The sequence below is a fragment of the Salmo trutta genome, chromosome 12 (assembly GCF_901001165.1).
Source record: "Salmo trutta chromosome 12, fSalTru1.1, whole genome shotgun sequence".
Taxonomy (NCBI): Eukaryota; Metazoa; Chordata; class Actinopteri; order Salmoniformes; family Salmonidae; genus Salmo; species Salmo trutta.
The window spans coordinates 42,382,230-42,400,848 of record NC_042968.1 but is presented as its reverse complement, the minus strand read 5'-3'; the positions used below and the strand labels follow the sequence as shown (position 1 = coordinate 42,400,848).

Sequence of the window (18,619 nt, the reverse complement as noted above, 5' to 3'; positions counted from 1 at the left end):
GCATAACACTGGGCCGCATGGATAACTCACAGAACATACATTTACAGCGGCCTTTAACATCTGAGAATTAACAGCATCTTTAACAAGGCCTTTGGACAGGACACTGGCTTTAACTGAAAAAAAATCATTCTGAATCAAACTTGAAGGAAACAACGAGCCCAGATTAAATATTGTATAGTTGGTTTGAAAAAAGGATGTTTAGTTTGAGCGAGCTATAACAGTTTTTTTGGCAGATTGACTTAATGCAGCCATGCAGATACGGATAATGACTGGAAGGTTTCCTGTCTAAATTAGAGTGTACACTGGGTTCACATCATTTCGTCATCTTTTAGCAAGGTTCATTTTAAGCTCAAGTTAATGTTGGAAGTAAAATGTTATTATTACCCACAAGTTTGAGAAGAAATACCAGGAGAAACAATGATAACTTTCCAAAAAGAAGGTTCATTAAACATCGAAGCAACAGAAAATGTATTTAATCAAGTCTAGCCAAACGCTCTTATCATATGAAAGACTGAAAACGTTATTTCTTAAGTGAAGTTAATGCCATTATATCAAGTTGAGAGGCAGGACAAGGTAACAAAGCATAACATAATGGAAGGGGTGATGAGACAAAGAACAGAGCCCTTCCTCTAACTGCAGAACAGTTAGGTAACATTATGATCGGTGGTGTAGTGGAGGGGAAACGCACAGAAAACCTACCTTTTTCAAAAGAAAATTGTGCGAGAGTTTTACCTTTACCTTTAGCAGGAAAATTTAAAGAGAGTTGAAAGCATAGAGGAGCGTTATTTTAATCGCCGCAAACGGCGATCAGCGTTTACCCACCTATTTGTTAATGTTACCACTACATCACAGGTTCTGATTGTCATTGTGTTCCAGCAGTACTCAACACTATACTGGACTGGAGCATAAATAAAAAAGCTATTTGCAATTTATGTAACACTCATGCATTTCATAAAGATATATTGCATAGCTCTTCAACTGTTCTGCCCTTGGTGCTAAAACTGTGCTTGTAATACTTTATATACTATATATCTTACTGTTTTTGTCTTCCGTACACGTCAGACAGAAAATATCTTGTTGTTCGATCCACTTCCACATTGTTGTCAGTCAGTGTCCATTCAATGTACACACTTAAAAAGGTTAGGTCAGTTTAAAGAAAGAAGAAAAACTAACAATTCTGCAAAAAATCCACCATCTTCTAGAAAACTGCTTATAGGTTGTTTAGTAGCTAAGCCCTACAGGTATCAAAATTAGCCCCTCGTTGTTCATCAGTTCATCTCCATTTGGAGTCTGTTTGTGTTTCCATCTTTTAACAAGTTACAATCGATTATAAGAGAAAACAATCATGCATTAATGATCTTCTCTTCCGAAAATGGAAATGTGTTGTGGTCGATAACGTCCTTCCTATAGAACATGAATTGGCAAAAAAAGGACCTGTGCTTCCGAGAAAAGAAATCCCCTCGGGGTCCATTTCCTGCAGCCGAAGCCAAACTTTGTTCCACTTCCTTTTCAATGTTATATTTTGTACAAACATCGTATCGATCGAAGATAGACTTGGGAAAGACAAGACTTCTCTACTAACGTTTTTTGGTAGGCACTATGCTGTACTGAGGTTGAGGTCAGGGGTCATTCTGCTGTGGGTCGGGGCCACAGAGACTCTGGGAGGAGTCTTCAGGGATGACGTCATCCGACGAACACAGAAAGGGACCACATTCTTCTTCTTCATCTTCCTCCCTCTTCCATCGTTGTCTAAAGCCTCATCATGGGAGTGGCTGAATCACCTCAAATCCGTAGGTGGAACGTGCTGGAAATGGAAAACACAACACGAGGACATAGTTAGTTACGCAACTGCATTTACAACAGATAGCCGTGGGGCATCATGGACTCATTCAACAAAAAATAGAAAAACATTTTAGAGGTCTGAAAACATGTAATAATAAATGTTGATTTTTGGAGTTATGTATCACTTTAACTGGGCTGTCTACGAGGCGAGTTATTTTGTCAACAGTGGTATTTACCTTCTTTCAGAAGTGTTGTGCCCTTATCAACAATATATACAGAGCTTTCAGGAAAGTATTCAGACCCCTTGACTTTTTACACATTTTGTTACTTTACAGACTTATTCTAAAATGGATTAAATAAATAAATACATTCTCATCAATCTACACACAATATCCCATGATGATTGGAGTCCACCTGTGGTAAATTCAATTGATTGGACATGATTTGGAAAGTCACACACCTGTCTATATAAGGTCCCACAGTTGACAGTGCATGTCAGAGCAAAAACCAAGCAATGAGGTCGAAGGAATTGTCCGTAGAGCTCCGAGACCGGTTTGTATCGAGGCACAGATCTGGGGAAGGGTACCGAAACATTTCTGCAGCATTGAAGGTCCCCAAGAACACAGTGGCCTCCATCATTCTTAAATGGAAGAAGTTTGGAACCACCAAGACACTTCCTAGAGCTGGCCGCCCGGCCAAACTGAGCAATCGGGGGAGAAGGGCCTTGGTCAAGGAGGTGACCAAGAACCAAATGGTCACTCTGACAGGGCTCCAGGGTTCCTCTGTGGAGATGGGAGAATCTTCCAGAAGGACAACCATCTCTGCAGCACTCCACCAATCAGTCCTTTATGATGGACTGGCCAGACAGAAGCCCGTCCTCAGTAAAAGGAACATGAGCGCTAGGGTTGTTGCTGTGACCATATTACCGCCACAAGACAGTCAAATTCCACGTGAACATTTAGTCACGGTAATTAGGCTTCTCCAAGCTCTGATGCTGCTGCTGGTCATTAGTAACCTACCAGATAACTGCCTGGTACTCAGCACTCTATTGTCCCTCTTATCACTCTGACATCAATGCAAATGTCATGGAATATATAATCAAACACTTCATGAGAGCCCATGAGCTCATGTTGCGCAACATTTGCATAGGCTCAAACAGAGTGATGGCCTCTACTAAAAAGATTAATTAAAGGGAGGAGGAGGATCCCATCAGCTTACTATATTTATTTCTCAACTTTCCTAATATTTAGCACATTGCTTATCTTTACAACAGGAGTATAGCCTACCTGGCTGGCATGAAAATGAACCACGGGAAAAAGCATCCTCCATTCTCTATTCGTTATAGATGTGATGTATTCTTTTCCCCTACCCGTTTCAATACAGGTGCATGATAATGGGCCATTCTAAATCAAAACTAATGTCACATCAATATATTATTTAGTACATGTAAAGACAAGATTAAATCAAGAATAGTCTGATTGGTGACAATATTAGCCGATCACTTGTGAATGATGCCCAGCATATCAAACAACGCCTTTTTTTTCTTTCAATTTTTTATAATCCTAGTCGCACACCTCATGTAGCCTAGCCAATAGGCCTATATGTTTTAATAAGGTCTGTATCACACTTCATGTAGCCTAGCCAATAGGCCTATATGTTTTGATAAGGTTAGTATCACACCTCATGTAGCCTAGCCAATAGGCCTATATGTTTTGATAAGGTTTGTATCACTTCTCATCGAGCCTAGCCCATAGGCCTATATGTTTTGATAAGGTTAGTATCACACCTCATGTAGCCTAGCCAATAGGCCTATATGTTTTCATAAGGTTTGTATCACTTCTCATCGAGCCTAGCCCATAGGCCTATATGTTTTGATAAGATCGGAATTGGATAAGGACAAGCGCAGTTGCGTCCCCGATGTGTCTGTCTTCACTTGTAGCCTGTGAGAAAGACCCAATCACGTGATGGAGAGCCATGTGAGTGAGAGGTGCTTCGGAGCACGCAGCACTCAGGGAGAAGGACACAACGGCCAATGGCCACAAAAGGCATGGATTTTAGGGTGCATTACGGGCACACAAAGGGGATCCTGCTGGGAAATTCCGAGGCATTATCAAGTGCTTGTGAAATTGTGAATGAGAGACTGATGAAGTGTGTACAGCCTGCGCAAAAAAAGCAAAGCAGAGCTCAGGCCTTTCAAGCAACTTTTTTCAAATCATAATTAGAGTCTCATCATGCAGCCTTACAATGTATTAAAAATCTAAACATATAGCCCAACGTTTATAAAACAACTAAATGTACATTAATAACTCTAAATTGGATAAGTTGGTAGAGCATGGTGTTTGCAACGCCAGGGTCGTGGGTTCGATTCACACGGGGGGCCAGTACGGAAAAATAAATGTATGAAATGTATGCATTCACTACTGTAAGTCGCTCTGGATAAGAGCGTCTGCTAAATGACTAAAATGTAAAATGTAAATTCAGCATATAGGAGGACCTATTTCTTTGTTAACCGCTCAACACAGAATTGCCGCATGTGCGCACTCCCTCAAATCGTTTGGAGAAAATATCCTTTCTATTTTATTAAATTTTGTTCAGTTGTATTCTTCATACTGTGACGACCCTCCCACTCTGTCTGCCGTATTCTCTCTCTCTTTGTTCTTGTTTCCTTATTAGGATGCCGGTGGGCGGAGTTGGAAGGGTCGTCAGCTACATGGTAAACACCTGGGCCCGGGTGTGTCCCATGATAAATAGACCTCTTCCACATTGATTGGAGAGACTCTCTCCATGCAGACACCTTGGTTGATTTCTGTTGTGGTAGTTTTGTGGCTTTTTGGTTATTTGCTTTGTCACCTTTCAACACCTTGCATAATTACATTCAGGCATGCAAAACACTCACTCACACTACTGATTACTGGTTACACACACCATGGTTAATTATTTAGTTACTTTATTTAATAAATATATATTTTCATATTCCTTGTCTCCACGTTGTCTCCCTTTTGTTGCGAACTCTGAGCCGGTTCGTAACAATACCATAAAATAATATAAAATAATGACACGCAATTCTAAGCAAATCTTGTCTGCTAAATGAACTAGTGTAGCCCCACAGCCATATGGCATAGCCAGATCAGGACCTAACATCAGGACAACTCAGAGTATGCTACTCTGTTCTTCTGAAATAGACTACATTTTCTTCATATCAGGTATCTTTAGACCTGTCTAAAATAAGTCATGGATTTATTGTGAAGGTGTAGGATATATTACATGGATTTATTAGACTTTTTAAAATGTAGATGTTCCAAAGATCGGCAACAGTGGCTTGTAGGCTGTGTGGAAGCCAGGAGATGCTACATGTGTTTATGTTATTTAACAGTCAATTACTGGGAGACCGACAGTTGTTTGCTTGACAATCACCGGTTGACGAAATTTCGTGACCGCCACAGCCCTAATGACAGCTCACGTGGAGTTTTGCCAAAAGGCACCTAAAGGACTCTCAGAACATGAGAAACAAGATTCTCTGTTCTGATGAAACCAAGATTGAACTCTTTGGCCTGAATGCCAAGCTTCACATCTGGAGGAAACCATGGCACCATCTCTACGGTGAAGCATGGTGGTGGCAGCATCATGCTGTGGGGATGTTTTTCAGCCGCAGGGACTGGGAGACTAGTCAGGATTGAGTGAAAGATGAATGGAGGAAAGTACAGAGAGATCCTTGATGAAAGCCTGCTCCAGAGCGCTCAGGACCTCAGACTCGGACGAAGGTTCACCTTCCAACAGGACAACAACCCTAAGCACACAGCCAAGACAACGCAGGAGTGTCTTTGGGACAAGTCTCTGAATGTCCTTGAGTGGCCTAGTGTCACGTCCTGGCCAGTATAAGGGTTAATTGTTATTGTAGTTTGGTCAGGACGTGGCAGTGGGTATTTGTTTTATGTGGTTCGGGGTGGTGTTTTGGTAGAAGGGCGTTTGATTTTGTATTTCCAGGTTTTTGGTTTATGGTCTATGTTTATGTATTTCTATGTGTATTCTAGTGAGTGTGTTTCTATGGTTGGTTAATTGCGGTTGGGACTCTCAATTGAAGGCAGGTGTTTTCTCTTTGCCTTTGATTGAGAGTCCTATATATTAGGGTGTGTTTGTGTTTGTCATTTGTGGGAGATTGTTTCTTGTTTAGCGTGTGTGAGCCTAACAGGACTGTCTAGTAAATCGTGAGTACGTTGTTTATTATTTTTTGTGTTCACTTCTGAGTTAATAAACTTCAAGATGAGCATTGTCAATCCTGCTGCATATTGGTCCTCCTTTTCCGACGATGATTTTGCCATATCGTCTGACGACGACGATAAGTGTGACAGAATCTCCCATCCAAACTTGGACCAAGCAGCAGAGGAACGAGGAGGAAGGATGGACATGGACAGAAATAAGGTTGAGCGTTTCCAGGGCTATGGAGGAGTTTAGGAAACTCGAGAGGCAGCCCCAATAATTTTTTTGGGGGGGGCACAAGGGCAGTTTTGCGGGGCAAGAATGGAGCCCCAGGCCAGCTCCCCGCACTAGCCCGAAGGTGCGTGTCTCCAGGCTGGCATGTCCAGTACCAGCCCCACGCACAAGGCTTCTAGTGCGTCAGTCCAGCCCCGTCAGTCAGGAGTCGCCAGAGCTGCCCGTCAGTCAAGAGTCGCCAGAGCTGCCCGTCAGTCAAGAGTCGCCAGAGCTGCCCGTCAGTCAAGAGTCGCCAGAGCTGCCCGTCAGTCAAGAGTCGCCAGAGCTGCCCGTCAGTCAAGAGTCGCCAGACTGCCCGGAGATGCCAGAGTGGCCAGACTGCCCGGAGATGCCAGAGTGGCCAGACTGCCCGGAGATGCCAGAGTGGCCAGACTGCCTGGAGATGCCAGAGTGGCCAGACTGCCCGGAGATGCCAGAGTGGCCGGACTGCCCGGAGATGCCAGAATGGCCGGACTGCCCGGAGATGCCAGAGTGGCCAGACTGCCCGGAGATGCCAGAGTGGCCACGTCCTGACCAGCAGAGGGAGTAAGTGTATACGTTTTGGTCAGGGCGTGGCAGAAGGAATTGTGTTTTCTATGTTCTGTCTAGGTTGGGTGTTTCTATGTAGAGTTGATTGGGGAGGACTCCCAACTGAAGGCAGGTGTGGGGTGTTGTCTTTGATTGGGAGTCCTATATTAGTTGGGTGTGTTTGTCTGTGTGTTTGTGGGGAATTGTTTGTGAGCACTGCTTGTTGAGCCTGCCACACTGTTGTTAGTCGTGAGTACTGTTTATTGTTATTTTTTTCTGTGGATGCTTTACATATTTTTTTCATTAAAAGAATGAGTATCCATATACCCGCTGCATTTTGGTCTTCCCTGCAACACCACGACGAAATTCGTGACACCTAGACTCAATCTCTGGAGAGACCTGAAAATAGCTGTGCAGCGACGCTCCCCATCCAACCTGACAGAGCTTGAGAGGATCTGCAGAGAAGAATGGGAAAAACTCCCCAAATACAGGTGTGCCAAACTTGTAGCATCATACCCAATGAGACTCGAGGCTGTAATCACTGCCAAAGGTGCTTCAACAAAGTACTGAGTAAAGGGTCTGAATACTTATGTAAATGTGATATTTCAGTTTTTTATTTGTAATAAATTAGCAAAAAATGTAATTAAAAAAAACTGTTTTTGCTTTGTGCATTATGGGGTATTGTGTGTAGATTGATGAGGATTTTTTATTTATTTAATCAATTTTAGAATAAGGCTGTAACGTAACAAAATGTGGAAAAAGTCAAGGGGTCTGAATACTTTCCGAATGCACTGTACCGGCTGACTGGATACATCTAGCATGACTAATAACCTTATCAACAATAGATACAGTATATCTGCTGACTGGATACCTCTGGAGGGGACGGAGGAGAAACCTTGAGAGAGTTATGCTGCCATGAAACCATCTATCTTGAATTAACCCTTCCATCTTCAACCAGATCTCCTTTTAGAAACATCTGACAGATTTATTCCTGACATTATTTCACAACTCTCCTCCTCTCCTCTCCTCTCCTCTCCTCTCCTCTCCTCTCCTCTCCTCTCCTCTCCTCTCCTCTCCTCTCCTCTCCTCTCCTCTCTCCTCTCTCCTCTCTCCTCCCCTCTCCTCCTCTCCTCTCCTCTTCTCTCCTCTCTTGTTCATATGTATTGTGTGCCAGTCTGGCTGACTGTCAGTTGCAGCTGAGATTATACAAAAGCCATTTTCTGTGTGAGTGAGAAATGGCGTCTTTCCCGAGGAGAGAATCACAGAACAGAACAGAACAAGTCCGCATCCCAAATGGCACCCTATTCCATACATAGTGCTTAAGCCATGATGAAAAGTAGTGCACTACATAGGGCATAGGGTGCCAGAGTCCTACTGACTCTGGTCTAAAGTAGTGCACTATATAGGGCATAGGGTGCCATTTGGGAGGAAGACCCAGCCAGAGCTGTAACACTCCCATTAACCTACAACAGTACTCTGCTGCTAATAGAGCTACTTAAAGTGACATAGAGCCACTGTACTGACATTTCACAAGGCCTGGCCAGTGAACTAGTATCAATGTCACATTGGACCGAGGTTCAGATGACAGGACAATACTGTACCGAAGACTTTTTACCCTGCCAAAGCTGGAAATGGACAATCTTTTGCATGAAGTGCCCTGCAGGGTCATCCAGACAGTGTATACATCTAATGGGCTGGGGAGATGGCCATGGATACATTACATCTAATGGGCTGGGGAGATGGCCATGGATACATTACATCTAATGGGCTGGGGAGATGGCCATGAATACATTACATCTAATGGACTGGGGAGATGGCCATGGATACATTACATCTAATGGACTGGGGACATGGCCATGGATACATTACATCTAATGGGCTGGGGAGATGGCCATGGATACATTACATCTAATGGGCTGGGGACATGGCCATGAATACATTACATCTAATGGACTGGGGACATGGCCATGAATACATTACATCTAATGGACTGGGGAGATGGCCGTGAATACATTACATCTAATGGACTGGGGAGATGGCCATGGATACATTACATCTAATGGACTGGGGACATGGCCATGGATACATTACATCTAATGGGCTGGGGAGATGGCCATGGATACATTACATCTAATGGGCTGGGGACATGGCCATGAATACATTACATCTAATGGACTGGGGACATGGCCATGAATACATTACATCTAATGGACTGGGGAGATGGCCGTGAATACATTACATCTAATGGGCTGGGGAGATGGCCGTGGATACATTACATCTAATGGACTGGGGAGATGGCCATGGATACATTACATCTAATGGGCTGGGGAGATGGCCATGGATACATTACATCTAATGGGCTGGGGAGATGGCCATGGATACATTACATCTAATGAGCTGGGGAGATGGCCATGGATACATTACATCTAATGGGCTGGGGAGATGGCCATGGATACATTACATCTAATGGGCTGGGGAGATGGCCATGGATACATTACATCTAATGGGCTGGGGAGATGGCCATGGATACATTACATCTAATGGGCTGGGGAGATGGCCATGGATACATTACATCTAATGAGCTGGGGAGATGGCCATGGATACATTACATCTAATGGGCTGGGGAGATGGCCATGGATACATTACATCTAATGGGCTGGGGAGATGGCCATGGATACATTACATCTAATGGGCTGGGGAGATGGCCATGAATACATTACATCTAATTGTCACGGTTGTCTTCGTCTTCAGACGATATAACGAAATCATCGTCGGAAAAGGTAGACCAATACGCAGCAGGTACGTGTATGCTCATTTTGACTTTTATTTAATTATCAAAAGAACACTCCAAAAACAAAAAAAACACGAAAACGAACGAACAACAAAACAGTCTGGCAAAGCCTAGGGCTGAACACAGAACAATCACCCACAACATCAAACACAAACACACCCTCATATATGGGACTCTCAATCAAAGGCAGATAGACAACACCTGCCTTCAACTGAGAGTCCCAACCCCAATTAACCAGACATAGAAACAGACATACTAGACTAGACATAGAATACCAGAACACCAAACAGTACCCAAAAACCCCGGAATACTTAAACCAAATGCCCTTTAACAAAAACAAACCACCCCGAACCACATAAAACAAATACCCTCTGTCACGTCCTGACCAAACTACAATACTAATTAACCCTATACTGGCCAGGACGTGACAGTACCCCCCCCTTAAAGGTGCTACCCCAGAAGCACCTTAACAAAAAATAGGGCAGTCTGGCCACTCCGGCAGTTCAGGGCAGTCTGGCCACTCCGGCAGTTCAGCGCAGTCTGGCCACTCCGGCAGTTCAGCGCAGTCTGGCCACTCCGGCAGTTCAGCGCAGTCTGGCCACTCCGGCAGTTCAGCGCAGTCTGGCCACTCCGGCAGTTCAGCGCAGTCTGGCCACTCCGGCAGTTCAGCGCAGTCTGACCACTCCGGCGACTGTTGACTGGCGGGCAGCTCCGACGACTGTTGACTGACGGGCAGCTCCGACGACTGTTGACTGGCGGGCAGCTCCGACGACTGTTGACTGGCGGGCAGCTCCGACGACTGTTGACTGGCGGGCAGCTCCGACGACTGTTGACTGGCGGGCAGCTCCGACGACTGTTGACTGGCGGGCAGCTCCGACGACTGTTGACTGGCGGGCAGCTCCGACGACTGTTGACTGGCGGGCAGCTCCGACGACTGTTGACTGGCGAGGCTGGGTTTACGCACTGTCAGTTTAGTGCGGGGAGCGGGAACAGGACGAGTCGGACTGGGTGGACGTACTTCCGGGTCCGCACGAGAGACAGGAGCTGGAAACCCAGGGCTATGGAGGCGCACAGCCGGTCTAGATCTTACCTCCTGCACAACCCGCCTTGGCTCGATGGAACTAGTAGCCCTGCACGAGCGGAGTGCTCGTACAGGGCAGACTGGGCTGTGCAGGGGCCTGATGGTAGCCGTGCGTAGAGCGGGAGTTGGGTAGCCTGGTCCTCGGAGGCGTACCGGCGACCAGATGCGCTGCGCAGGCATCCTCCTACCAGGCTGGATGCCCGCTCTAGCACGGCACCTGCGAGGGGCTGGAATAACTCGCACCGGACTGTGCGTGCGTATGGGTGAGATAGTGCGCTTCTCAGCGAAACATAGCGCTCTCCACCCCATACGCTCCTCCATATAACCACGGGTAGCTGGCTTCCGGCTCTTCCTTCGCCTAGCCAAACTACCCGTGTGCCCCCCCCAAAAATTTTCTTGGGGGTGCCTCTCGTGCATCTCCTTCAGCGCGTCTCTGGCCTCGTACCACCGCCTCTCCGCCTTGGCTGCCTCAATTTCCCACTGCGGGCGCTGATAATCCCCAGCCTGGTGCCAAGGTCCGGCCCCGTCCAGAATTTCCTCCCAAGTCCACTTCTCCCGCCAGTCCAACTCGAACGCCGTCTGCTCCTTCCTCTGCTGCTTGGTCCTTGAGTGGTGGGTGATTCTGTCACGGTTGTCGTCGGTGAAGGAGGACCAAAATGCAGCAGGTACGTGTATGCTCATTTTGACTTTTATTTACTATCAACAATGAACGTACAAAAAATAACAAAACGAAACGAGAACGAGCTAACAACCACAAACAGTCTGGCAAAGCCTAGGGCTGAACACAGAACAATCACCCACAACATCAAACACAAACACACCCTCATATATGGGACTCTCAATCAAAGGCAGATAGACAACACCTGCCTTCAACTGAGAGTCCCAACCCCAATTAACCAGACATAGAAACAAACATACTAGACTAGACATAGAATACCAGAACACCAAACAGTACCCAAAAACCCCGGAATACTTAAACCAAATGCCCTTTAACAAAAACACACCACCCCGAACCACATAAAACAAATACCCTCTGTCACGTCCTGACCAAACTACAATACTAATTAACCCTATACTGGCCAGGACGTGACAGTACCCCCCCCTTAAAGGTGCTACCCCAGAAGCACCTTAACAAAAAATAGGGCAGTCTGGCCACTCCGGCAGTTCAGGGCAGTCTGGCCACTCCGGCAGTTCAGCGCAGTCTGGCCACTCCGGCAGTTCAGCGCAGTCTGGCCACTCCGGCAGTTCAGCGCAGTCTGGCCACTCCGGCAGTTCAGCGCAGTCTGGCCACTCCGGCAGTTCAGCGCAGTCTGGCCACTCCGGCAGTTCAGCGCAGTCTGACCACTCCGGCGACTGTTGACTGGCGGGCAGCTCCGACGACTGTTGACTGACGGGCAGCTCCGACGACTGTTGACTGGCGGGCAGCTCCGACGACTGTTGACTGGCGGGCAGCTCCGACGACTGTTGACTGGCGGGCAGCTCCGACGACTGTTGACTGGCGGGCAGCTCCGACGACTGTTGACTGGCGGGCAGCTCCGACGACTGTTGACTGGCGGGCAGCTCCGACGACTGTTGACTGGCGGGCAGCTCCGACGACTGTTGACTGGCGAGGCTGGGTTTACGCACTGTCAGTTTAGTGCGGGGAGCGGGAACAGGACGAGTCGGACTGGGTGGACGTACTTCCGGGTCCGCACGAGAGACAGGAGCTGGAAACCCAGGGCTATGGAGGCGCACAGCCGGTCTAGATCTTACCTCCTGCACAACCCGCCTTGGCTCGATGGAACTAGTAGCCCTGCACGAGCGGAGTGCTCGTACAGGGCAGACTGGGCTGTGCAGGGGCCTGATGGTAGCCGTGCGTAGAGCGGGAGTTGGGTAGCCTGGTCCTCGGAGGCGTTCCGGCGACCAGATGCGCTGCGCAGGCATCCTCCTACCAGGCTGGATGCCCGCTCTAGCACGGCACCTGCGAGGGGCTGGAATAACTCGCACCGGACTGTGCGTGCGTATGGGTGAGATAGTGCGCTTCTCAGCGAAACATAGCGCTCTCCACCCCATACGCTCCTCCATATAACCACGGGTAGCTGGCTTCCGGCTCTTCCTTCGCCTAGCCAAACTACCCGTGTGCCCCCCCCCAAAATTTTCTTGGGGGTGCCTCTCGTGCATCTCCTTCAGCGCGTCTCTGGCCTCGTACCACCGCCTCTCCGCCTTGGCTGCCTCAATTTCCCACTGCGGGCGCTGATAATCCCCAGCCTGGTGCCAAGGTCCGGCCCCGTCCAGAATTTCCTCCCAAGTCCACTTCTCCCGCCAGTCCAACTCGAACGCCGTCTGCTCCTTCCTCTGCTGCTTGGTCCTTGAGTGGTGGGTGATTCTGTCACGGTTGTCGTCGGTGAAGGAGGACCAAAATGCAGCAGGTACGTGTATGCTCATTTTGACTTTTATTTACTATCAACAATGAACGTACAAAAAATAACAAAACGAAACGAGAACGAGCTAACAACCACAAACAGTCTGGCAAAGCCTAGGGCTGAACACAGAACAATCACCCACAACATCAAACACAAACACACCCTCATATATGGGACTCTCAATCAAAGGCAGATAGACAACACCTGCCTTCAACTGAGAGTCCCAACCCCAATTAACCAGACATAGAAACAAACATACTAGACTAGACATAGAATACCAGAACACCAAACAGTACCCAAAAACCCCGGAATACTTAAACCAAATGCCCTTTAACAAAAACACACCACCCCGAACCACATAAAACAAATACCCTCTGTCACGTCCTGACCAAACTACAATACTAATTAACCCTATACTGGCCAGGACGTGACACTAATGGACTGGGGAGATGGACATGAATACATTACATCTAATGGGCTGGGGAGATGGCCATGGATACATTACATCTAATGGGCTGGGGAGATGGCCATGGATACATTACATCTAATGGGCTGGGGAGATGGCCATGGATACATTACATCTAATGGGCTGGGGAGATGGCCATGGATACATTACATCTAATGGGCTGGGGAGATGGCCATGGATACATTACATCTAATGGGCTGGGGAGATGGCCATGGATACATTACATCTAATGGACTGGGGAGATGGCCATGGATACATTACATCTAATGGGCTGGGGAGATGGCCATGGATACATTACATCTAATGGACTGGGGAGATGGCCGTGAATACATTACATCTAATGGACTGGGGAGATGGCCATGGATACATTACATCCAGCAGGATCTAGAATCATCATAAGCTTCAAGAACTAACGTTTCATTTTGGAGGTGAGAAAGGAGGTTAAGTGGAGAAGAAATGCTGTTGTCCTTAATAGGTATTCTAATATAGAGTGGCTATGGATCTCACTTTTCTGGACCCCTCTTCCCGACAGCTAAAGGTTCCGAAGCTTCTGTTCATGTGGGGGGATCCTCTACTCCCAGTCTCTGCTCTATTCATAGAGAACATGCTACTCCCAGTCTCTGATCTATTCATAGAGAACAGGCTACTGCCAGTCTCTGCTCTATTCATAGAGAACAGGCTACTCCCAGTCTCTGCTCTATTCATAGAGAACAGGCTACTCCCAGTCTCTGCTCTATTCATAGAGAACAGGCTACTGCCAGTCTCTGCTCTATTCGTAGAGAACAGGCTACTGCCAGTCTCTGCTCTATTCATAGAGAACAGGCTACTGCCAGTCTCTGCTCTATTCATAGAGAACAGGCTACTGCCAATCTCTGCTCTATTCCTAAAGAACAGGCTACTCCCAGTCTCTGCTCTATTCATAGAGAACAGGCTACTGCCAGTCTCTGCTCTATTCATAGAGAACAGGCTACTTCAAAGCTGAATCAATGTCTACAAGATCACATAATGATAGTATTCTATATAACAGAACAGAATATAATAGTATAGAATAACGTTACAGGAAGACAAAAAAAAACACCACCTCATTTCTTATGACGTTTTAGGATGGTCACATTTTACTTTCATGTGGACATAATTAAACAGCGTTTGCCACTATGCTACAGTTTGTTAGGAGTCTCTGCTCAAAAATTCACTCACTGTAGGATACTTCCAAACAACACTGTAGGCTACTTCCAAACAACACTGTAGGCTACTTCCAAACAACACTATGGGCTACTTCCAAACAACACTATGGGCTACTTCCAAACAACACTGTAGGCTACTTCCAAACAACACTGTAGGCTCCTTCCAAACAACACTGTAGGATACTTCCAAACAACACTGTAGACTCCTTCCAAACAACACTGTAGACTCCTTCCAAACAACACTGTGGGCTCCTTCCAAACAACACTGTGGGCTCCTTCCAAACAACACTGTAGACTCCTTCCAAACAACACTGTAGGCTACTTCCAAACAACACTGTGGGCTCCTTCCAAACAACACTGTAGGCTACTTCCAAACAACACTGTGGGCTCCTTCCAAACAACACTGTGGGCTCCTTCCAAACAACACTGTAGACTCCTTCCAAACAACACTGTAGGCTACTTCCAAACAACACTGTGGGCTCCTTCCAAACAACACTGTAGGCTACTTCCAAACAACACTGTAGGCTCCTTCTAAACAACACTGTAGACTCCTTCTAAACAACACTGTAGACTCCTAAACAACACTGTAGGCTACTTCTAAACAACACTGTAGGCTACTTCTAAACAACACTGTGGGCTACTTCTAAACAACACTGTAGGCTACTTCTAAACAACACTGTAGGCTACTTCTAAACAACACTGTAGGCTACTCCTAAACAACACTGTAGGCTACTTCTAAACAACACTGTAGGCTACTTCTAAACAACACTGTAGGCTACTTCTAAACAACACTGTGCAGTCGTGGCCAAAAGTTTTGAGAATGACACAAATATTAATTTTCACAAAGTCTGCTGCCTCAGTTTGTATGATGGCAATTTGCATATACTCCAGAATGTTATGTAGAGTAATCAGATGAATTACAATTAATTGCAAAGTCCCTCTTTGCCATGCAAATGAACTGAATCCTCCAAAAACATTTCCACTGCATTTCAGCCCTGCCACAAAAGGACCAGCTGACATCATGTCAGTGATTCTCTCGTTAACACAGGTGTGAGTGTTGACGAGGACAAGGCTGGAGATCACTCTGTCATGCTGATTGAGTTCGAATAACAGACTGGAAGCTTCAAAAGGAGGGTGGTGCTTGGAATCATTGTTCTTCCTCTGTCATCCATGGTTACCTGCAAGGAAACACGTGCTGTCATCATTGCTTTGCACAAAAAGGGCTTCACAGGCAAGGATATTGCTGCCTGTAAGATTGCACCTTAATCAACCATTTATCGGATCAAGGAGAGCAGTTAAATTGTTGTGAGGAAGGCTTCAGGGCGCCAAAGAAAGTCCAGCAAGCGCCAGGACCATCTCCTAAAGTTGATTCAGCTGCGGGATCGGGGCACCACCAGTACAGAGCTTGCTCAGGAATGGCTGCAGGCAGGTGTGAGTGCATCTGCACGCACAGTGAGATGATGACTTTTGGAGGATGGCCTGGTGTCAAGAAGGGCAGCAAAGAAGCCACTTCTCTCCAGGAAAAACATCAGGGACAGACTGATATTCTGCAAAAGGTACAGGGATTGGACTGCTGAGGACTGGGGTAAAGTCATTTTCTCTGATCAATACACTTTCCGATTGTTTGGGGCATCCGGAAAAAAGCTTTTCCGGAGAAGACAAGGTGAGCACTACAATCAGTCCTGTGTCATGCCAACAGTAAAGCATCCTGAGTGTCACGGTTGTCGTCGGTGAAGGAGGACCAAAACGCAGCAGGTATGTGTATGCTCATCTTGCTTTTAATAAATACAAAATGAACACCAAAATAACAAAGAATGAACGATCAACAAAAAAAAAACAGTCTGGTAAGGCACAAGGCTAAACACAGAACAATCACCCACCAATAACAAACACAAACACACCCTAATATATGGGACTCTCAATCAAAGGCAGATAGACAACACCTGCCTTCAACTGAGAGTCCCAACCCCAATTAACCAAACATAGAAACAGACATACTAGACTAAACATAGAATACCTGAAAACCAAACAGTGCCCAAAAACCCCGGAATACTTAAACCAAATGACCCTTCACCAAAACACACCACCCCGAACCACATAAAACGAATACACCCTGCCACGTCCTGACCAAACTACAATACTAATTAACCCTTCTACTGGCCAGGACGTGACACTGAGACCATTCATGTGTGGGGTTGCTTCTCAGCGAAGGGAGTGGGGTTCACTCACAATTTTGCCTAAGAACACAGCCATGAATAAAGAATGGTACCAACACATCCTCCGAGAACAACTTCTCCCAACCATCCAGGAACAGTTTGGTGATGAACAATGCCTTTTCCAGCATGATGGAGCACCTTGCCATAAGGCAAACTAAGTGGCTCGGGGAACAAAACATCGATATTTTGGGTCCATGGCCAGGAAACTCCCCAGACCTTAATCCCATTGAGAACTTGTGGTCAATCCTCAAGAGGCAGGTGGACAAACAAAAACTCACAAATTCTGACAAACTCCAAGCATTGATTATGCAAGAATGGGCTGCCATCAGTCAGGATGTGGCCCAGAAGTTAATTGACAGCATGCCAGGGCGGATTGCAGAGGTCTTGAAAAAGAAGTCAACACTGCAAATATTGACTCTTTGCATCAACTTCATGTAATTGTCAATAAAAGCCTTTGACACTTATGAAATGCTTGTAATTATACTTCAGTATTCCATAGTAACATCTGACAAAAATATCTAAAGACACTGAGGCAGCAGACTTTGTGAAAATTAATATTTGTGTCATTCTCAAAACCTTTGGCCACGACTGTACACCTCAAGATCTAAAGAAAATGAATATCCTCATGAAACTGATTGAGATCAAATGGTTGGTATTCAGATGTCGCGTGGACGTTTGATTGACATTGAGAAATGTGAAGGGAGGGGGACCACAACAATGTGTGTCTAAAGTAGAGGTTAAGAAACACATGAAAGTAATACGGATCTTTAACTCTGGGGACAAGGGATCCAGGGGTCTGTTCGGAGAGGGGGGCCTCCGCCATTCTAATAGGGCATCAGGCCAGTCAGAGTATCCCACACCTCAGCAGTGACTCTAAAGATACTGACAGGTTGTTGAAAACCGACAACTTAACGCTGCAATGACATGGTTCTAATACAAGTCTATTAGGAGGGCAGGTCTGGGACAGATTGTGGCTGGAGGAAAGTCCATCTGCATAGGAGCATCTACTATGGCAGCCCTGTTATTGGCAAAATATCTGATCTGATTGGTCAAAAGACCAATTGATGGCAAAAGGATCAGAATTGTGCTGCCTGTGTAAACCAGCCTCACTCAAATGTGTGTAATGTGTATGTTTTATGTCTGTTCTTATCCTTCTACTGTAAGCCAAAGCGCCAAATACCCATTTCCATCCTGTGTAAACAATGGACAAGTCTATCAGCTAGCATGCTAGTAGACACCCATATACTTCCAGTCATTGCGCTAACGCTAGTTAGCATTGGCTCCCTCTTAACTTCCTTCATACTGGACACAGAGACGTAAAAACGGTATCCACAAGTTCTCCTGACTCTGGGGAATTAGATAAAGGGCCTCATTGCCAAAATCCCAAAGTATCCCTTTAACATGTAAATGTCTATAACAACATTCACTCGCCAGACACCTGTTACAGGAGGAGAGAGACATGTTGTTGTTTATCGCTATTTATGTCTTACAGAGCCATCATGTTTATCTGTCACTGTCTCTGGTCACAGGCAGCAGCATCCCGCCACAAGCCTGACCTGGTTGCCACGGCAACACACTCCACCAATAAACCATGGAAACCAGGAAGAGTTCAAGCCAATCTACAGCCGCCCCCGTGTGATTGGCAGATTTACGGGCCATATCATTGGCCAGCTAAATCAAGCTCTCTGGAATGGGAGAG

At 46.2% G+C, this 18,619-nt stretch overlaps 1 protein-coding gene across 1 annotated transcript in view; it reads right to left on the bottom strand.

Moving 5' to 3' along the window:
- Positions 1 to 421: 421 nt before the first annotated feature.
- LOC115203572 (calcium and integrin-binding family member 2) overlaps positions 422 to 18,619 on the bottom strand; it is a 69,568-nt gene continuing 51,370 nt past the window's right edge. Inside the window, exon 6 of the mRNA XM_029768353.1 lies at positions 422 to 1,804. Coding sequence (XP_029624213.1) covers positions 1,783 to 1,804 — 22 coding nt within the window. The 3' untranslated portion in view covers positions 422 to 1,782. The remainder of the gene's footprint in view (positions 1,805 to 18,619) is intronic.